At 54.1% G+C, this 17,448-nt stretch overlaps 1 protein-coding gene across 1 annotated transcript; it reads left to right on the top strand.

Moving 5' to 3' along the window:
- Window positions 1–853: 853 nt before the first annotated feature.
- LOC136996054 (olfactory receptor 6B1-like) lies at window positions 854–1,933 on the top strand. Its single transcript, XM_067317048.1, has one exon. The coding sequence runs from the start codon at window positions 854–856 to the stop codon at window positions 1,931–1,933; it is 1,080 nt and encodes a 359-aa protein (XP_067173149.1).
- Window positions 1,934–17,448: the final 15,515 nt, after the last annotated feature.

Here is a 17,448-nt window from a genome sequence, read left to right as displayed (position 1 = left end):
AGGTGTTGTTGGACATGCACCACAGGTGCTGCTGGAAGAAGACAGCAAGGGCAGAGCAATGCCTGAGCCCTGGGTGGTGGTTTGCAGAGAGCTCAGGGAAGAGAAGGACGTGGTGGGGAAGAGGCAGAGGATGAGACCCCGACCTGGATCATCCTTGCCCGGCACCATCAGCGCAGAGGTCAGCACCTCATCCTGAGGACTGCAGATTTGTGCTGTACCTTCTGAGTCAGGTCTGTTCCTTTTTAGCTGCTGAGATTTTGCATGGTGGCATCTATGGGTGAGAAAGGTGATTGGCATTTCCCTTTCTGGGAGTCTTCTCCTCCAGCTCCCTCTTCCCTCCACACATTTCTTCCGACTCCCTTGTTAGCTCAGCAGAGTCCTGGGGAGCTTGCCGGTCGGCGCAGAGTTAGAGTTTGTGCCTTTGCTGCCCCTGAGCCAGCCCAGAGCCCTGCCGAGGGGCACCAACACCTCACCTGGGAGGTAGGATCCAGCAGAGGGCTGTGTTTCTCAGGCAGGAACATTCCCTGGCCGTGCCCCCAGGCATGTCCCAGGCATTTACTGCAAACAGGATGGGAACAATGCTCCTCCCTAACCTCACCCACCGCTCACCATTGAGACACCCATCCTGCGACACACTCACTGTCACAGTCTGAGCGAATGCTTTTTCTCCTCTAACTCCACTCCAAGCATGAAATGAGCACCTCCCCGGGACAGCTCACCTCTGTGGTTCTCCTAGGAGGGGCTTCTCTTTAGATGCCTGCTTTAACTCTCTGGAAAACCCTAGTTCCCTCCTTTCATTAGGCATGGAGGCCATAAAGGGAACACAAATGTAGTCAGAGAAGTGCCAGAGTCGATGTTCTCCCTGACAGCAAAGTCCTTCATGATTCTTCTTTACAAGAAGGAAAGAACGAAGCAAATGTTCTTTCTTGTAGGCTGCCTTGCTGGCAAAAGAGGAATGAGGGACCTGTGGCGCTACATGGAGAAAGGGGAACGGGACAATCATACATCACCAGTGAAGTTTATACTGCTGGGAATGGGGAATGTCCCCTCACTCCAGACACTGCTCTTCCTCCTCTCGCTCATCATCTACTTGGTAACGATGGCTGCAAACATCCTCATAGTTCTGCTGGTGGTGGCAGACAGGCATCTGCACACCCCCATGTACTTCTTCCTGGGCAATCTGTCCTCCTTGGAGACCTGCTACAGCTCCACCATCCTCTCCCGGCTGCTGGCCAGCTTCCTGACTGGGGACAGGACCATCTCTGTTCACGGCTGTATGGCTCAGTTCTACTTCTTTGGCTATTTTTTAGTCAGTGAGTGTTACCTGCTGGCCATGATGTCCTATGATCGGTACTTGGCCATATGCCAGCCCCTGCTCTATGCCAGCCTCATGACCTGGAAGGTCTCTCTACAGCTGGCAGCAGTGTCTTGGCTAGTGGGATTATTTACCTCTACGGTAGTCACTCCTTTCTTATCTCATTTAAGGTTCTGTGGCCCCAGTGCAATTGACCACTTCTTCTGTGATTTTACCCCACTGATAGAGCTTGCCTGCAGTGACACCAATGTGGTCAGACTGCTAGTTTTCATACTATCTATCCTGGATGTAGTCTTCCCCTTCTTGTTCACACTGGCCTCCTATGTGTGCATCATAGCTGCCATCCTGAGGATCCCGTCCAGCGTGGGCAGGCAAAAGGCCTTCTCCACCTGCTCCTCTCACCTCACCATTGTCTCTGTTTTCTATGGCACCCTCATCATTGTTTATACACTACCCAGAACAGCCCCTCTGAGGCAACTCAACAAAGTGTTCTCCTTTTTCTACACCATCCTCACGCCCCTGGTCAATCCCCTCATCTACAGCCTGCGGAACAGGGAGGTCAGGGAGGCCCTGAGGAAAGCACTCAGGAAAGCTCTGGCCTGCACCCAGAGTTCATAGCAGTTGTACACTGCCGTGTACAAAACACTGCTGGTTCTGCAAAGCAGTAAAGTCAAAATGGGTAATAATGTGCTGCATAGCCGCTATCCCTTCAGAATAACACAGCACTGAGAATATTGGTGGTAAGCAGAAGGGAGGAAGAGTGGCTAGATTTCCATCAGCAATTAAATGTATGGTTTACAAGAGAATGGAAATGTCCGATTCTTCGTGCTTCCTTTACAGACAATAAAGTGGTATTGCTGTACGTGGGAAGTGCTGCAGTGTTGTCATTTTCTTTTTCTGGGGTGAGAGGAAATTCATCTTGGGTGAAAGGTGAGCAGAATCACACAGAACAGAACAGAATCACAGAAGAGTTGGGAGGAATAGGGAAAGTAGGAAGGGAGATCAGGAGTGGCAGTAGTTTCCTGACTGCAGGTTCCTCAGATGGGACCTATCTCCCTCTGCTGTGAACATTTCCAGGGTAGGAGGCGGTGTCTCAGCCCACAGCCCTCATTCCTCTTCAGTTTAAAGGTCATGCACACACTGGTAGAGTTGCCCAAACACACGTTGGTGTCTCCTGTCATTTGTGACAGCTTCAAGTTTCCCAGACATCTGTGGGTTCCTGGCAGATAGTGAAGGGAAACAGTGAAGGGTCCAGCTGGGACTGGTGTTGCAAGTGGATGCTGTAGGCAAACCCAGGGCACGTGAAAAGTCCCTCAGTATTGTGCATGGGCAAGACCACTCACACTTGCAGGCAGAGACTTCAGTGCCAGCCTGTCTGCAATTCAGCCTATGTTGAGTGCGACGGATACATGCAATTTCCCTTCAGAGCGCCTCTTTTTGTCTGTGGTCTCTCCAGGGACCGTTCAGGTCAGCTCAGCTGAAAAAGTCTCCTGGGTCAACAAAAAGCCTTTGGTGAGATGAAGTGGGGCCCAACACCCCAATTCCTGCTAATGTCTAAATCACTGTGTTCACCCCCAGTTTCACTACCTGGAGTGGCCCTCAGAGGTGTGGTGTAAGTGTCTGTGGTGAGAACGTGTCTCTGGAAGCTTGTAAGCAGGAGATCCCTTTCTATCCCATGATAATCAGGTCAGCAGAGTCAGCCAAGACAGGCTTTTGACCCTAGGAAGCCCTCAACATCCTTTGCAGGCGCCTTGTCCACCTCTCCATGTTGTCCTTCACTCTCCTCCCTCTCAGTGCTCACTGTCTACCCTAAAAAGCCAAATGAGGACATTTTCATCTCAGGGCCCATATGTATTGTTCCCACTGTACCTCTCGTCTACCCTCCTGTGAAATCATAACTTGAACTTTAGGAGAAGGGTCAGAGGCACCACTAAAACTAGAGGCAGATGACTGCAGACACCTGATGTTCAATCCTAATCTCATTTATGATTAACCATGCCCATGTGTTTGGATTTTATTCCAGGTTTGGAGATGTTGGACCCCAATTACCACAAAAGAGCAAAGAGGAAGGTGACTAGCATCAGGGAGAGGCTTTGTTTCCTCTACCTGGTCAATGGCAGGCAGCAAAGGACTTGGACTGGGAAAGCATCTTTGCTGGGAATGGTGACAGATGGAAACAGATTGCCATTCTCAGATCATGGGGTAACACATCTGACACCTAGTCTGTGATAGCTGATGGGTAGCTAGTCTGTCTTTACAGAAGGTGCAAGGAGATATTGACACTTCCAGAGAGTAATCGCTTTCCCCCTTCCTAGGAGGACTCTGTGGACCGAGATGAACTGAGATCCCAAAGCTCCTCTTTTGCATCCCCTGGCCACAATGGAAGTGCAGGGGATGCCCTCAGAGGGAGGCATCAACACAGCAGACACACATGCTTGGGGAGATTTTGAAGGATTAATTTCACCCAAGGGCAGAGAAGCCCAAGTGAGACACCCGAGTCCGCAGTGATTGTTGGCTCCTCCTGCCTGCAAGGCTCGGCACTCCTGAAGGGGATTCACCCTCCATCTGTGTGCACCCATCCCATGAGGGGAGAAAACTTGCTCTAAAAGTTGGGTTCTTTGGCCAACTTCCCTGAATGGAAGGAATGGATACACAGGTGTGCCTTGGACACCCTCACATTCCTTCATAAAGAGATCTATGAGTGGGCAATGAATTGAGCCTTTCCTCTGGACATGTCCAAACTGAAGAACAGGAATTCCTCCTTAATTTGCTTGATCTCCTTACATATCATTTTATACAGGAATTCTCATTTCCCTTTCATTTTTGCTGTCATCCCTATTTCTCCCCAGTAAAACTCTCTTTTTTTTTGCTCCAGAGGCTAAATACTGGGAGGAAATGAATGACCTTCCCTCCTGATAGATTGATTTCTACAGAGAGACCTTTTTTTCTGCGGGACTCCCTGGTAAGGCACCATGATTTAAGGACTGAGGTGGTGGGCGTGTTGAGGGAAGGGGCGATGTGGTGGCCTTTTAGGTTTGGGTTTGGGATAGGCAATGGGGGGCGGTGGTGAAGGACCCGGGAAGGGGGCACATCTCATGTCCGTATCTTGCAAGACATGGACAGGACATGGAGGCAGACCTTGGGTGGAGGACTAGCTGGTTTGGCAGGTGGTGGTGGTGATGATTTTGGGAGGATGGGGAAACGTGGAGGGGTGGCAGGAGGGACATGTGGCAAGGGAAATCCCTGTGCTGAGGCCAGGCCTGTGCCCCTACTGCAGCCCCCTGGCCCCATGAAAAGGACCATTCACAACAACAGGAAGGTTAAGGGGGGGTGGGGAGAAGAGTTGTCAGCTGGTTGCTTTTGGGTGTACGGTGTGGGAATACTTCTGCCAGGCTGGACTCCTGGGCTCTTTGGGACCTGACGGGTCTGTGGGATAGACTGGGGTCTGGACACCTTGGTTCCTGGAGAGGGAAGTGGAGTCTAACCCCCTTAGTGCTTGGAGAAGACAAAGGGGGACTGGATTCCTCTCTCCTGTATCCCATTGGAAATAAGAGGGTCTCCCTTAGGGCATCACAGACACTCTAGGCAACTCCTTTAGGTGTGGATCTCCATATTGCTGCTCTTGGGACTTCAGGGAGAAAACCCTCTCTTGAGAAGCCAGGATAAACCCCACCTGAACTGCAGTGCCCTCCTTGGTAGACAACACATTTCCCTGCCTTCCCCCTTCCATCTGGCTGCATCCCCCCAAACCGCAAGATTCACCATAGCCCAGCTGGACAAGGCTTGCTGATTCCCCAGGGGATGGGGAAGGGAAGAGTGTGGGGGAGCGGGATCCATGGCTTTGCAAACACTGCCTCAGCCCCTGGCCATTATAAGGATGGTGCCCTCCTTCCACAAACTCCTGATGCTCCTTAGTGCAGGAGAAAACATAGCTCCCTGCCGAGCCTGCTGATCTGCTGCCATCCCCAGCTGGTTCCTGAGACTGTGCCTGAACTGGGCCTAGTTGGGAGAGGAGTAATTGCTGGTGTGAGAATAACCCACTCAAGCCTCACAGGAGAAGGGCCCATTTTGGCCCATCAGGCAGGAGAAAGGCATCCTGAGGTGGATTGTAAAGGCAGACATGGAGAGAGGGAGTACTTCGGAAAAAAAGTTTTGGTGGGCTGTTTTAGCTCAAAAGTCCAGAGCAGGACAAACTCTGTCACTGTCCCTGCTCACTCTACTGCCCGCTTCACCACGGGATGGAAAGGAACTTCTGCTGATGACCCCGCATGGACAGATGCCCCCACCAAAGAGACCTGTGTCTCCCCCAAGGGCCACCCATGGGGCTGCAACAGCACTGAAAGCTGGGATGTAGGCAGGTGCAGGAAAGGGGTTTTAGGGGCAGTTCATCTTCCCCAAGGCCACAGGCTGATCCAGGAACCTTGTGCACCTGAAACTACTTCCCCAGGTTCCCTGGACATGCTATGGAGAGAGAGAGATGCTCTGAAGACACGCTGCGTGTGGCCTGCATTAAGATCGACCTCAGGATGGGCTGAATCGCACACAGGCAGGCTCTGAAGTCCCTGCCTGCAGGCATGGGTGATGTCCACCACAGCTAGTAAATGAGAGCCCTTTCAGATGCCCTCACATTTCACCACTGCCTCTCATTGCTCCTTGTCCCCGCAGACCTCCCCTCCAGGTCCCTGCTCTGTTCACCACACACAGGTGGGTGTCTGGGGTGCCTGAGCGCCTCTGCAGTCACAGGAGGAACTTGGGTGCCTTCGAGCGGCTCGGCTGACCTGTGGAGCTACACTAGCTAGGAGAACAAGGGGATATGGGGTGAGATAAGACTTCCAAACTGGCTGTACGCAAAGATGAGAGAGGGTAATACCATCACAAGAACCCACATGTAGGACGACATGGCCATGCTGGCCTCAGGGAAGAGCTCTCTTTTCAACAAAAAAATCCTTTTTTATTTCCACAGAAAAGGTTCTCATTTACCAGTCCACAGTTTTACTTACATTTATGAAATGAACCAGCCATGACTTTTTCACATTCTCTTCCAAATTAGACATAAATAAACCCTCCAGCCCACCACTGTCTTCCCTACCTGCCCCACAGACAGGCCACAGCCATTCTGGGGGGAGCAGAGGCCCAGGAGATGCCCCCCAGCTGGGAGCAGTGCCTCTGGTGATGCCTGGGGCTGGGGCAGGTACCTCATGGTAGCGATGGCCAGCACAGCCTGCTGCAGTCCTGCGCTGGCCTGGGGGACATGGGGGTCCTCCCAGGCCACTATGGGGCAGCCAGGGAGCCCAGCGTCCTCCTCGCCACAGGCCTCCATGGGGCAGCTGGGGAGAATGTCCTTGTCCTCACCCCACACCTCCATGGGGCGGCTGGGGGGGTCTCTCCACCATTCCGGGGCCAGGCCCAGATGGGACACAGAGAAGCAGTGGGGAAAGGGGGTCCTTCATGGGGCAGTGGGGCCATGCCATGGGGCGGCTGAGGGAGCTCCCTGGGGAGATCCCAGCCACCTCCTCCCCATGCCCTGAGGGACTGTGGGGTGCCAGGCGGCACCGTGGGGACCACGGGGGTCACAATGTGGGAGGACAGGGGTCACATAGGGCCCCGACATCACCCTGGCCAGCGTCTGCTGCAGCTCACTGCAGCAATGTGTCCCAGGGCTGGCTGGGGCTATGGAGGCTGCTCGTTAGCTAATTACACAAGTGTGACCCGTGAAGGGCCAACTCTGAGCTGGGAGCTCTGGTGTGGGTCCAAGATAGGGAGGTTGGGGGGTGCCCGTGTCCCAGAGCAGCCAGGGGGTTGGGGCACCAGAGGGCAGCTGGGACAGGGGCTGCTGTGGGGCAAATTGGGCTGGGGGGCTGGGTGTAGGGGGGCAGGCAGTTTTGGGGGGCGGGAGGTACCCGAGATCGGGAATCCATGTGGGGAGAGGAAGAGGACGGAGTCCCCAGCCGCCCCACAGCGGTGTGGGGCAGGGAAGGGGAAAGACCTTTCCTCTCGTCCCACTTTTCCATGTCTTTGCCCCTGGAAAAGGCCGCGAGCCCACACTGTGAATGTCCCCCCGGAGGCAGCTCTCGAGGGGCCCCAACAGCCCCACAGCCCTGCATGGCAGCCCTGCCCTGCCTATGGCAGCTGGCCAATCAGTTTGTGAATAGGAGGCAGTGAGCCAGTCAGTGTCTTCTGGGGTGGGATGTGTCCTGAGTGACATGCAGAGAGACCAATGGCATTGCCTGGCTGTCACCCCCATCCCTGGCCATGGTACGTCCTGGCTGTCACCCCCATCCCTGGATGTGGCATGTCCTGGCTGTCCCCCATCCCAGCCATGTGTCCCCAACTAATAACCCCTCCAAGGGGGGAAGGCTCAGGGGGGACGGGCAGGGCAAGGGGCCCATGGAGCTCAGGGGAGAAGGTGGGAGGTGGCTCATTCACCACAGCTGGGGCACCCAGAGCTGACTGTGTCTCAACACAGAGGCACCAGAGGGTGGCCTGTGTGTTAGATGAGCAGCTGCATCTGCCGAGGGCATCAGCTGGTGCAAACACTTCTTCCTGAGGTCTTCAAGAGTGTGAATGTCTCCCTGAGAGAACCAGGGCACCTTGGGGGAAGTGTGTATGGGGCCCAGCCCAACACAGAGTGTAAAACCTGAACACCTACCAAAGGAATTTCAAAGAGAGCAACAGGCTTGAGCTGCCTTCAACCCATGTATTCCTGCCTGGCGACTGGGGACACCCAGGGTCGTGATGTGAGCGTAGTATAGAGACCGGGAATGGGGATCACATTGGTATTGGGATTGAACTGTATATAGCAACTTCCATGTTTGTCAGCTCAGGGCAGGCTGCTCTGTCACTGGAGCTGCCTGAGGAGCCCCGGGGCCAGGACTCCTGTGCTGTGCTGGGGAGAGGGGCTGCCCAGAGGGGCTGCAGGCAGCCAAGGTTAAGGATCTCCTGGTGATGAGAGCAGTGGAGACATGGAGTGAGTGGCCTCCATTTCCTTGTGCCATTGCTGGCCCCCAGCCCCCCGGGGGCTGATGGGGAGGCTGACACCCCTCTCTGCCCCCCACGACCTGCTGTGCCCTTCAAAGGGACTGGGGCTGTGGTGTGAGTGCCCAGAGCTCTGCAGTCCCCTGAGGTGGGCACTGCTGTGGGGCCACCCCCAGCCTGGGTTGCTCTGCTGAGTGGTCTGGGGAGAGGGCAGGGGAAGTGGGGAGAGCTGGGGAGGGTCTGGGGTGGTCTGGAAAGGACCCAGGAGAGGAAAAATGCCAGCAGGCAGCTACTGTGTGTGAACGGCAGTGTGGGAGCACACGGCCATGTGCTTGCAGGGCAAATGCAGGTCTCCTGGGAAAGGCACCAGGACATGGCAGGTGCAGAAGAGAAGAGCCCAGGTTGTTCCCTGTGTTGCATGGAGACACTGGGAAAGCTGCCCCATGGCCATCATCCCAGACCAGCCCCTCACATCACCCCTTTCCAGCACTGGCTGCTCACCCCAGCTGTGGGGTGGTGTATGGCCAGCTCCGTCCTCCTGCAGGTCTCCGTATCCAGACACAGGAGAAAAGGCCAGCCTTGCACAGCCTCTCTTCTGTACCACCCCACGGCAGATCCCAGAACATGGCTGTCTGCTACCTCCTACATGTGGCACAGCCTGGGCTGGGCAGGGGCCAGGTGCTCAGACCCCTCAGACACTGGGGGATCATTTAAGAGTCACTTAATAATACTCCAGCCCTTTCCATGTCCAAGGTCTCTGGTGCCAGCTCCACCTGAGATCTGCCTTTCCTCACTCCAACCCTGCGTGCACAGACAAGGTCTTGATGCTCCCCCCTAGGCAGCTCGTCCCCCTTCCACCCTTGTGCATTTCCACTCCAGCACCCTGAACACTGGTGCTGCTGCCAGGGCAGAGGTGGAGAATCACCCGGAGTGGCTCCTCAGGGAGCTCTACAGGGAAAAGCTGTGCCCAGACCCAGCCTCAGACCCAGACCCAGCATGGAAGAGGGGAGCTGCCCTCTCCCCACCCACCCTGGCAGTGACAGCCCCACCTCAGCCCACTCCTGAAAGGCTCCAGCGCAGCTCTCAAGGGAGCTGGAGCTGCCTCTCCTAACTGTGCATTGTAAAATCAGACCCAAGTGGCCTCCCTCACTTTTTCGTCCAGCTAAGTCTCTGCGTGCAGTGTTAGCTGAGTAGGGGTCCAGATCTGAAGCTCTCCTTACACCTTTACATTGGCTGTCAGGCAAGCGTTGCTGTGGATATATGGTCATCTTTTGCACCTAAAACCCTCTCTGGGTGCTGCTCGGGTCCCAGCATCCCTTTCTAAGGCTTTCTTGACTGCAGTGTGCAGGCAGGTTTGAGGTAGAGATGGGAGTCAGGTCAGCAGGATGGGGACAAGGACAGGTCCAGATGTGGGAGGTGCAGGGCCAGGCACAGGCATGTCCACAGCATAACTCAGGCAAGGCTCCAGCCTGTGATTCTTCCCTGAGGGTGCAGGAATCACTCTCCAGTGACCCTTCCCTGTGCCTCCTGGCTCCCCACTGCCTTTCCTGAGCCTGCAGAGCCCTCCTTTCCCCATGCATATCTGCATTTAGTGCTCTACCTTCTGGTTACTGCACCAGGGACCGTCCCTCACCTTGTGAGGCTCCACTCACTGCCCACACCAGGCACACGCTGTCCCTGGAGATCCCCTGAGCTCTCCTGGGGGCTCAGATTCCCCTCCAGAAGGATGGGCATCTCTCATCAGCACTGTCACCTCTGGGACAGCCTCAGGCAGGAAATTCAGAGACCATTCCCCATCTCCACTGGCACTGGTCACCAACAGATGAAGCCTGCATCCAGCCCTCAGTCCCTAACAGATCACATGTACACTCTGAGCTTGTCCCCTGCATCCCATGGAGGTCACAAGCAGAGCAGCAGGCCCTTCTATGGTGGAATGTCTTTGAGCGTATTTTTGACTGCAGCTTCTGAAGAAAGGCCAGACTTCAGGCACGTAATGGAGGGGATCCCCTCTTATTATAGCAATGTTCTTGTGCAGCCCAGGTCTGGCCTAAATGCACCCAATGCCTGGTCCTGCCTCAGCTCACAGGAATGCACAGGGAAGCACAAACCTACCACCAGCACATTACAAGAGCACTGAGCCATACACACGCATCAGAGCAAGGCAGGGCAGTGTGGAAATGAGGAGAAAAGCCCTGAGAAGAGAAAGTCCTGCTGCTGTTGGTGGATGTGTCTCCAAGAAAGCTGCAGCCCCCGAGTGAAGCCTGCAGTGAGGAAATGTCTGTTGTGGCAGTGAGGGAATGGTGCTGAGGAGCAGATGGTCTGTCCCCACAGGCTGTTTCCAGACTCTCCTCCTTTCCACTCTCACTGTGCTTGGAGTGTTGGAACGCTGTAGAGGGAAGGGACCAGGCCATGGTGACAGTCGGCTGCCACCCTCACAGGAGAGGGGTGTGAGATCACAGCCTGACTGTGGCCACAGGAGCTGAGCTCTCCCAATGGACACGGGACGCATGGTCTGCAAATGACTGTACTCGTCTGAGCCTGACTCTGTGCCCCTGAGCTCCCTTGGTGTCAGCACCAAAAGAGACACTGCAAAGGGAAACTCTCCTCATTGCACTGAAGGCATCCAGGGAGCTCAGACTAGCAGGCTTGGAGGTTCTCCCATCTCTGCCGATGAAGGCAGAAGCCTGGCTTCCTGCTTCAACACAGTCTCTGGGTCAGATTCAAATGAGAGATTCCTGAGGACAAGTGGCACACAGCAAAATATTTATTTCTTTTATGAGAATGTAACAGAGAAAAGTAAGTGAGAAAGAAAGCCATGAGCAACACCTAGCTATGTTGCCAAATACCCTGGGAATGAGGAGCAGATGCGCATGGGAGAGTTATTGGTGCTGACATTGTACCTACTGAACCAGTTTCCTCAGTGCATCCTTGAGCTCCTTGTTCCTCATGCTGTAGATGAGGGGGTTCACTGCTGGAGGCACCACTGAGTACAGAACACCCAACACCAGGTCCAGACCTGGAGAGGAGAGGGAGGGGGGCTTCAGGCAGGCAAACATGACAGTGCTGATGAATAGGGAGACCACAGCCAGGTGAGGCAGGCACATGGAAAAGGCTTTGTGTCGTCCCTGCTCAGAGGGGATCCTCAGCACAGCAGTGAAGATCTGCACGTAGGACAGCACAATGAAAATGAAACACCCAGAGAATAAACAGGCACTAAACACAATCACCCCAACTTCCCTGAGGTAGGAGTCTGAGCAGGAAAGCTTGAGGATCTGGGAAATTTCACAGAAGAACTGGTCAACAACATTGCCTTTGCAGAGTGGTATTGAAAATGTATTAGCAGTGTGCAGCACAGCATTGAGAAAACCACTGGCCCAGGCAGCTGCTGCCATTCTGACACAAGCTCTGCTGCCCATGATGGTCCCATAGTGCAGGGGCTTGGAGATGGCAACGTAGCGGTCATAGGCCATGACTGTGAGAAGAAAATACTCTGCCGCAGACAAGAACACAAGCAGGAAGACCTGTGCAGCACATCCAAAGTAGGATATGGCCCTGGTGTCCCACAGGGAATTGGCCATGGATTTGGGGACAATGATGGAGATAGAGCCGAGGTCCAGAACAGAGAGGTTGAGGAGGAAGAAGTACATGGGGGTGTGGAGGTGGTGGTCGCAAGCTACAACAGCGATGATGAGGCCATTGCCTAGGAGGGCAGCCAGGTAGATGCCCAGGAAGAGCGAGAAGTGCAAGAGCTGCAGCTCCCGCGTGTCCCCTAATGCCAGGAGGAGGAACTCGTTGAAGGAGCTGCTGTTGGGCATTTGCTCCTTTAGGGCACAGGGGGGACTGTCTGATGAAGAAGAGATATTGAGAAGTTAGGAGAAACTTGTCTGATCAAAAATTTCTCATAAAAAAAACAGAACAAACACACATTACTTCTCCCCATCTCAGCAGCACCATTACTGAGCTCCATCACTTGACCTCTGGTTTGTGCTGGCTGTATTTGACATGAGGAGCAGGGGCCTCTGCCCATGGGCTCCAGAGGAGTCAGTCCTGACCTACAGCACTGCCGACATGGGAACAGGGGTGACTGAACTGTTATATTCCCAGTTCCAGTCAGATTCCATCCACTCATAATGTTGAAGGCATTTTTCAGCATCTGTATTCCCAATTCCACATAATGTGGATTCATGAACAGTTTTAAGGCTTCTTTGGTTTCCTTTAGCTGACCCAGTCACATCTGAGGAGGATTCTTGGAGGCAGAAATCCTCAGCATTGCTGCTGCTGCACTCAGAGTGAGCAGCTGTGATTCCAGAGAGGCAAAAGGATTCACTCTGGCTTTAGTGCAGAGGGAGGAGAGCTGGCCTGTCCAGCTGCCTTCTTCCCAGCTGCCCTGTGCTCACACCTCGGAGGTGGAGGACAGTTGCACTCGTGTTACCCAAAAAAGAAACAACACTGCAGAGAGCAGAGGAATGCACTTGCCCATCAGCACTCTTTCTGAGGGGATGTGAGGGAGGTCTCAGCCCTCCCCTTCTAGCCAGCAACACATCAGGCTCCTTCCAGCTGCCCACATCCAGCCTCCAAGCAGCATTTCCCAGCGTGGCCTCAGTACCTAGGTGTCTTCCCCATGGGACACCTAGATAACACGCAGCTGCAATGGGAGAGCTGTGTCCTTGTGGAGGGCAGCTTGCAGCCCAGCCAGACACCCCAGCGAAATGGCAGAATGTCCTAAGGATGGGGTGTCCTGATGAGAGAGTTGGCTCATTCCCAGACCCCCACACTGCTTTCCCCAGAGATCCACAGGTTAGAGGGGCACTTCACTGTCAAGGACATGTCTGCATGGCAGGAGCTGCAGGGTCAGTGTCTGAACTGCATCAGAAACACCCCTGCCCAGAGAGTTCAAGGGGAAGCACAAGGGCAGCATGGGCAGGTGGGAAACATGGAGCAATACCATGATATTTGTGCAGAGGGAGGCAGGGACAGGGAGGGACAGAGGGGCACTCACGAGTGTCTCCTCTCCTGCATGTCTGGCTGCTGAGGAAACGACTCCTGCCCTGGACCCCACAGCCTTGAGAGCAGAGGGCTGTGCTGGCTGGGAGAGAAGAGGAGGCCTTGGAGTTGATGGTTTCCTCTCACACTTTGAGCATGACTCTGCTGCCTGGAGCCATCCCTGTGGGGAGCTGTTTCTCTGTCCCCACGTCTCTCCCCTCTCAGTGCTCACAGACACCATCCCACCCGCTGGGTGCTCAGCTATGACCTGCAGAAACCTCCTGGACGAAGGCCTCTGCCCAGGGCCCGCTCCATGTTTTCAGGTGCTATGGAGCAGGTGAGAGAAACGTTGCTGAGGCTGGAATGGTGATGCTGGCTCTGTCCTTAGGCTGAGGGGTGGATGGAGGCATTTGCTAGGTTGCTCCCAGAACTGTTCCTCCCTTAGTGTCCATGTCTCAGTCCCCTGTCTAATCCTGACAGATCCAATCCCATTTCACCCCACCCAAACAGAAAATAACTGAAAGCACAGGCTCATGACAGCTCCTTCCCTTTCATGCATCCCCCACTTTGACCTTCCTTTTGAAAAGGCCCCTCCAGAAATGTCCTGGGAGTGAGCTGGAGGTGGGGGCAGCCCTGACCAATGCAGCACCCTCTCAGCAGCAGAATGAACCTGCCCTGCCGGGGGTCTCTCCTCCTACCCAGAGCTTCTCCCCACAGTGCTGTGGGGAGCTCCCCAGGCAGGCTGAGTGCTGACCCTTGCAGGCAGCAGAGTCACTGCCCCGGGCACACAGCACCCTGGGGCACAGCGACACTGCTCTGAATTACAGTCCATGCAGACAAGTGTGCACACCCCAGCTTCACACCCCTGCAGCTGTCCCCAAGAAAAAGGAGCAGGATGACCTATCCCTGTGATGGTGTGGAAGCAGATCCCTGCTCTGATGCTCCTCTTTCTCCTCTGCAAAGGAAAAACTGGGAGAGACATCCTTAAAAAACAAATGTGGGATGGGATGTGTTGGCTTTAGCAGACCCCTCCAGGAACCTCAGGAGCATTGCCCTGCAGCCAGAGATTTACCGTGACAAGGGCTGTGATGATTTCTCCCACAATGCACTGTCAGCCGTCCTCCCACTCCACACTGCCTTTCACTTTGCTCTGCCTTGTCTCTTCTCCTGGCAGCAGCAGCAGGCAGTGCCCGGAGCCCTGCTGCTCTTTGCAGAGGAGCTGCTCCTGCACACAGCTGTCTCTGGGCAGTGCTGCCAGGTTGCCATGAGCTCCCTCCATCCCAGGAGCCTGGCCCCGCTCGGCAACAGTGGCCCAGCTGAAGGCATGAATTTTTCTGTCCCGTGCGCTCCCTCCTCCTGGGAAATGTTCACTGCGGTAAACCAAAATAATCACCATTGCTCCCTCTCTAAATAATGCAGAGAGACCAATTACAGCATTGTCACTTGTTTCAGCAGAGCAGGGTTATCTATGAGAGGTGGAAACGTCTCACTTTGGAAATCCATATTCACACGTCTCAGGCAGGACACCTAGAAAGGGCCAAGAAGGAAGTTCATTTTCCCGTGGTTTGGATGCTGATTCAGATGGGTCAGTTTGGGCATCTCATGCCCATTTAGAAGCCCCTGGCATGCAGTGGGATTCAGCTAACTCTCATGAACTCCACAGACACACAGGAGGTGGGATTCCCCTTGCCCAAGCTGAACTGGGCACAACACAGATGTCTGCATGCAAGCTCCTTGTCTAAGCTCTGGTTATAATCCCTGGAGCTGGAGGGTGGGAGTCAGTTGCTCACATGCAAACACCTGGTGACATTGGAAGAGACAGCGGTGGTCCAAGGCATGTGCCAGTGTCTGCTTGCTCTGATGGAGTGACTGTGAGACCTGCATCCTCTTAGAGCATGACATGGGGGCCAGGTGGGGAATTTCCTTGGCCATCTGAAAGGACACTAGATGCCTGCTACCACTAGAGCCCCACTCACTAGGAAGCTGAGACAGATGAAGATCCCAATGTTACAAAGAGCTAATGTAATTCAGTGCAGACACTTGATTTCTTGACATAGAAATAGGCTGGTAGGGCCATTTCAGATGCCTGGGATGTGCAGCAAAACCACACGTATCTAGTAGATAAAGCATGGAACCTACAGGAAAATAATCGCCCTTTGCAGTGGCACTGGACAAGTGCTGCAGGGCATCTTGGATTTCCTGCCTGTGCCCAAACAACTGAATCCTGCCACTGCCTTTAGGCAAAGTCCATCCCGTCTACATCCATGTGTGCTGCATAAATGGGAGGCACATCACACCAAGGTCTCCACTCTAGTCTCTGCACTCTCAAACCCTTCTTGCTCTCTGCCCTCTGAACCACTTCTCACCCCCGCAGATGATATGAACAGGGACTGTGCTAATGATGTCCTCAGGGTGGCTGGATCACAGGCTGCCCAGGCCCAGGGACTTCTTCACTGGCACCTTGTCCTGCCTGGAGATCAGCTCACTTCTGTCACAGACCCCAAGGTGCTGCAGAGTCAGCTCAGGCAGCCAACCCATCTCCTGGCATTCCTGCAAGTCCCAGCTCTGTTTCTCCCTGGCCTTGGGCACTGTAGGCTTTGCTCTCTTAGTGGGAACCTCCTTTCACCATTACACCACTTCACATGCTATCCATGCCAGCACGTCATCACTTGCAATGAAAGCCTTTGCATATGTACGGTCCTTGCTAAAATATTTCCCTGTGACAAATCTTCAGTCAGCACCTCAGCTGAGATGCTGAAGACAAAATAAATGCAAACATATGCAGCCTGTCACAGGAGTGCCACATGGTTGGAATAACTGAGATGTGCTGGAATCACTCACATGATGGAGTCCTACAATGGCAGACTGCAAGTTCTTCAGCAGAGACCAGCAGGGAAGATGAGGAGGGGGATGCCCTATGTGTGAAGGGGTACCTTGCATGTATGGAGCTCTTCCATGGCATGGACTAAGGGAGGCAGCTCTGAAGGGCAGAGGAGTTCAGGAAAGCCCGCAGGCCTTTAAGGACAGCACCCGTCAAGCACAAGAATGCTCCATGATGAACAGTTTGTAAAATTAGCAGACATCTCTGGATCCCAGCCTGGCTAAACAGGGAACTCCCACATGAGCTCCAGGGCAATCAAGCAGCATACAGAAAGGGGAAGAAGGCAGAGGCTGCAAAGGAGGAATTTAGGTATATTGTCCAGCAAAGTCGGGATGGTGTTAAGGAAGCCAAAGGTCTCCTGGCATGGAGACATTTGCAGGGGATGTGAAGGACAGGAAGAAGAGCTGCTACTGCTTCAGTGGCAGTAAAAGAATAAACAAGGAAATGTGGGCTCACAGCTGAAAGTGGCAGGGATTCTAGCAAAAGTGGATGTAGCTAGGTCTGGGGAAGTCAAGTCCTTCCTGGCTTCCGTCTTCACCCACAAGGTCTCCTCAGCTGTTGTGCCTAGAGTCAGGACTCCTGAGGAGAAAACCAACCCGCAGTGCCCAAGTCTCTAGAACTCAACCCATAGAAGTCTAGGGGATTGGACTGCTGCCATCAGAGCTGGCTGCTGTGACAGCAAGGCTGCTGTTTGTCACCTTTGAAAGGTTGTGGAGATCAGGGGAGGTCCCAAAGAACAGAAGAAGGAATATGTTGTGCCCATCTTCAAAAAAGGCCACAAGGACAACCCAGGGAGCTGCAGGCCATTCAGCCTCACGTTGGTGAGAAGAGTATCATGAAGCCAGTCCGCTCAGACCACCTTTCTGGGCACATGAAGAAGGTGCCTGGGAACAGTCAGCATGGATTTACTGAAGATGAAGCATTCCTGATCCACCTGATTGCCTTCTGTGATAAAAGACAAGTACTTGTGGAGGAGAGGAGAGTAGTGGATGTCCAGTAGACATCCAGATGGGCAAAAAGAGGGCTGGATGATGAAGCTCAGAGGGGTTTCATGAATGGGTCATGCTTTACCAAGAAGCCAGGTAAAGGTGGGGTATGCAGGGGTCTACCCCACATCCTGTCCTCTTTGAAAACTTCACCAGCAGGGCAGAACAACACGTGCATCAGGACAGGCAGAGACCTGACTGGCAGAGGCGTGACCCCAAGGAGAAGGCCCTTCCACTCAGCACTGCTGTGGCCACATGTCTGGAACAGTGTGTTCCAGTGTGGGCTGTCCAGTGCTGGAGGAATGGGG

The sequence above is a fragment of the Apteryx mantelli genome, unplaced genomic scaffold (assembly GCF_036417845.1).
Source record: "Apteryx mantelli isolate bAptMan1 unplaced genomic scaffold, bAptMan1.hap1 HAP1_SCAFFOLD_20, whole genome shotgun sequence".
Classification (NCBI taxonomy): domain Eukaryota; kingdom Metazoa; phylum Chordata; class Aves; order Apterygiformes; family Apterygidae; genus Apteryx; species Apteryx mantelli.
The sequence above is the reverse complement of the archived record's forward strand: the minus strand, read 5'-3'. Positions and strand labels throughout refer to the sequence as shown.

Bases quoted from the DNA above. Each gene is read 5' to 3' on its own strand.
- LOC136996054 (XM_067317048.1), top strand. From the start codon at position 854: ATGTTCTCCCTGACAGCAAAGTCCTTCATGATTCTTCTTTACAAGAAG.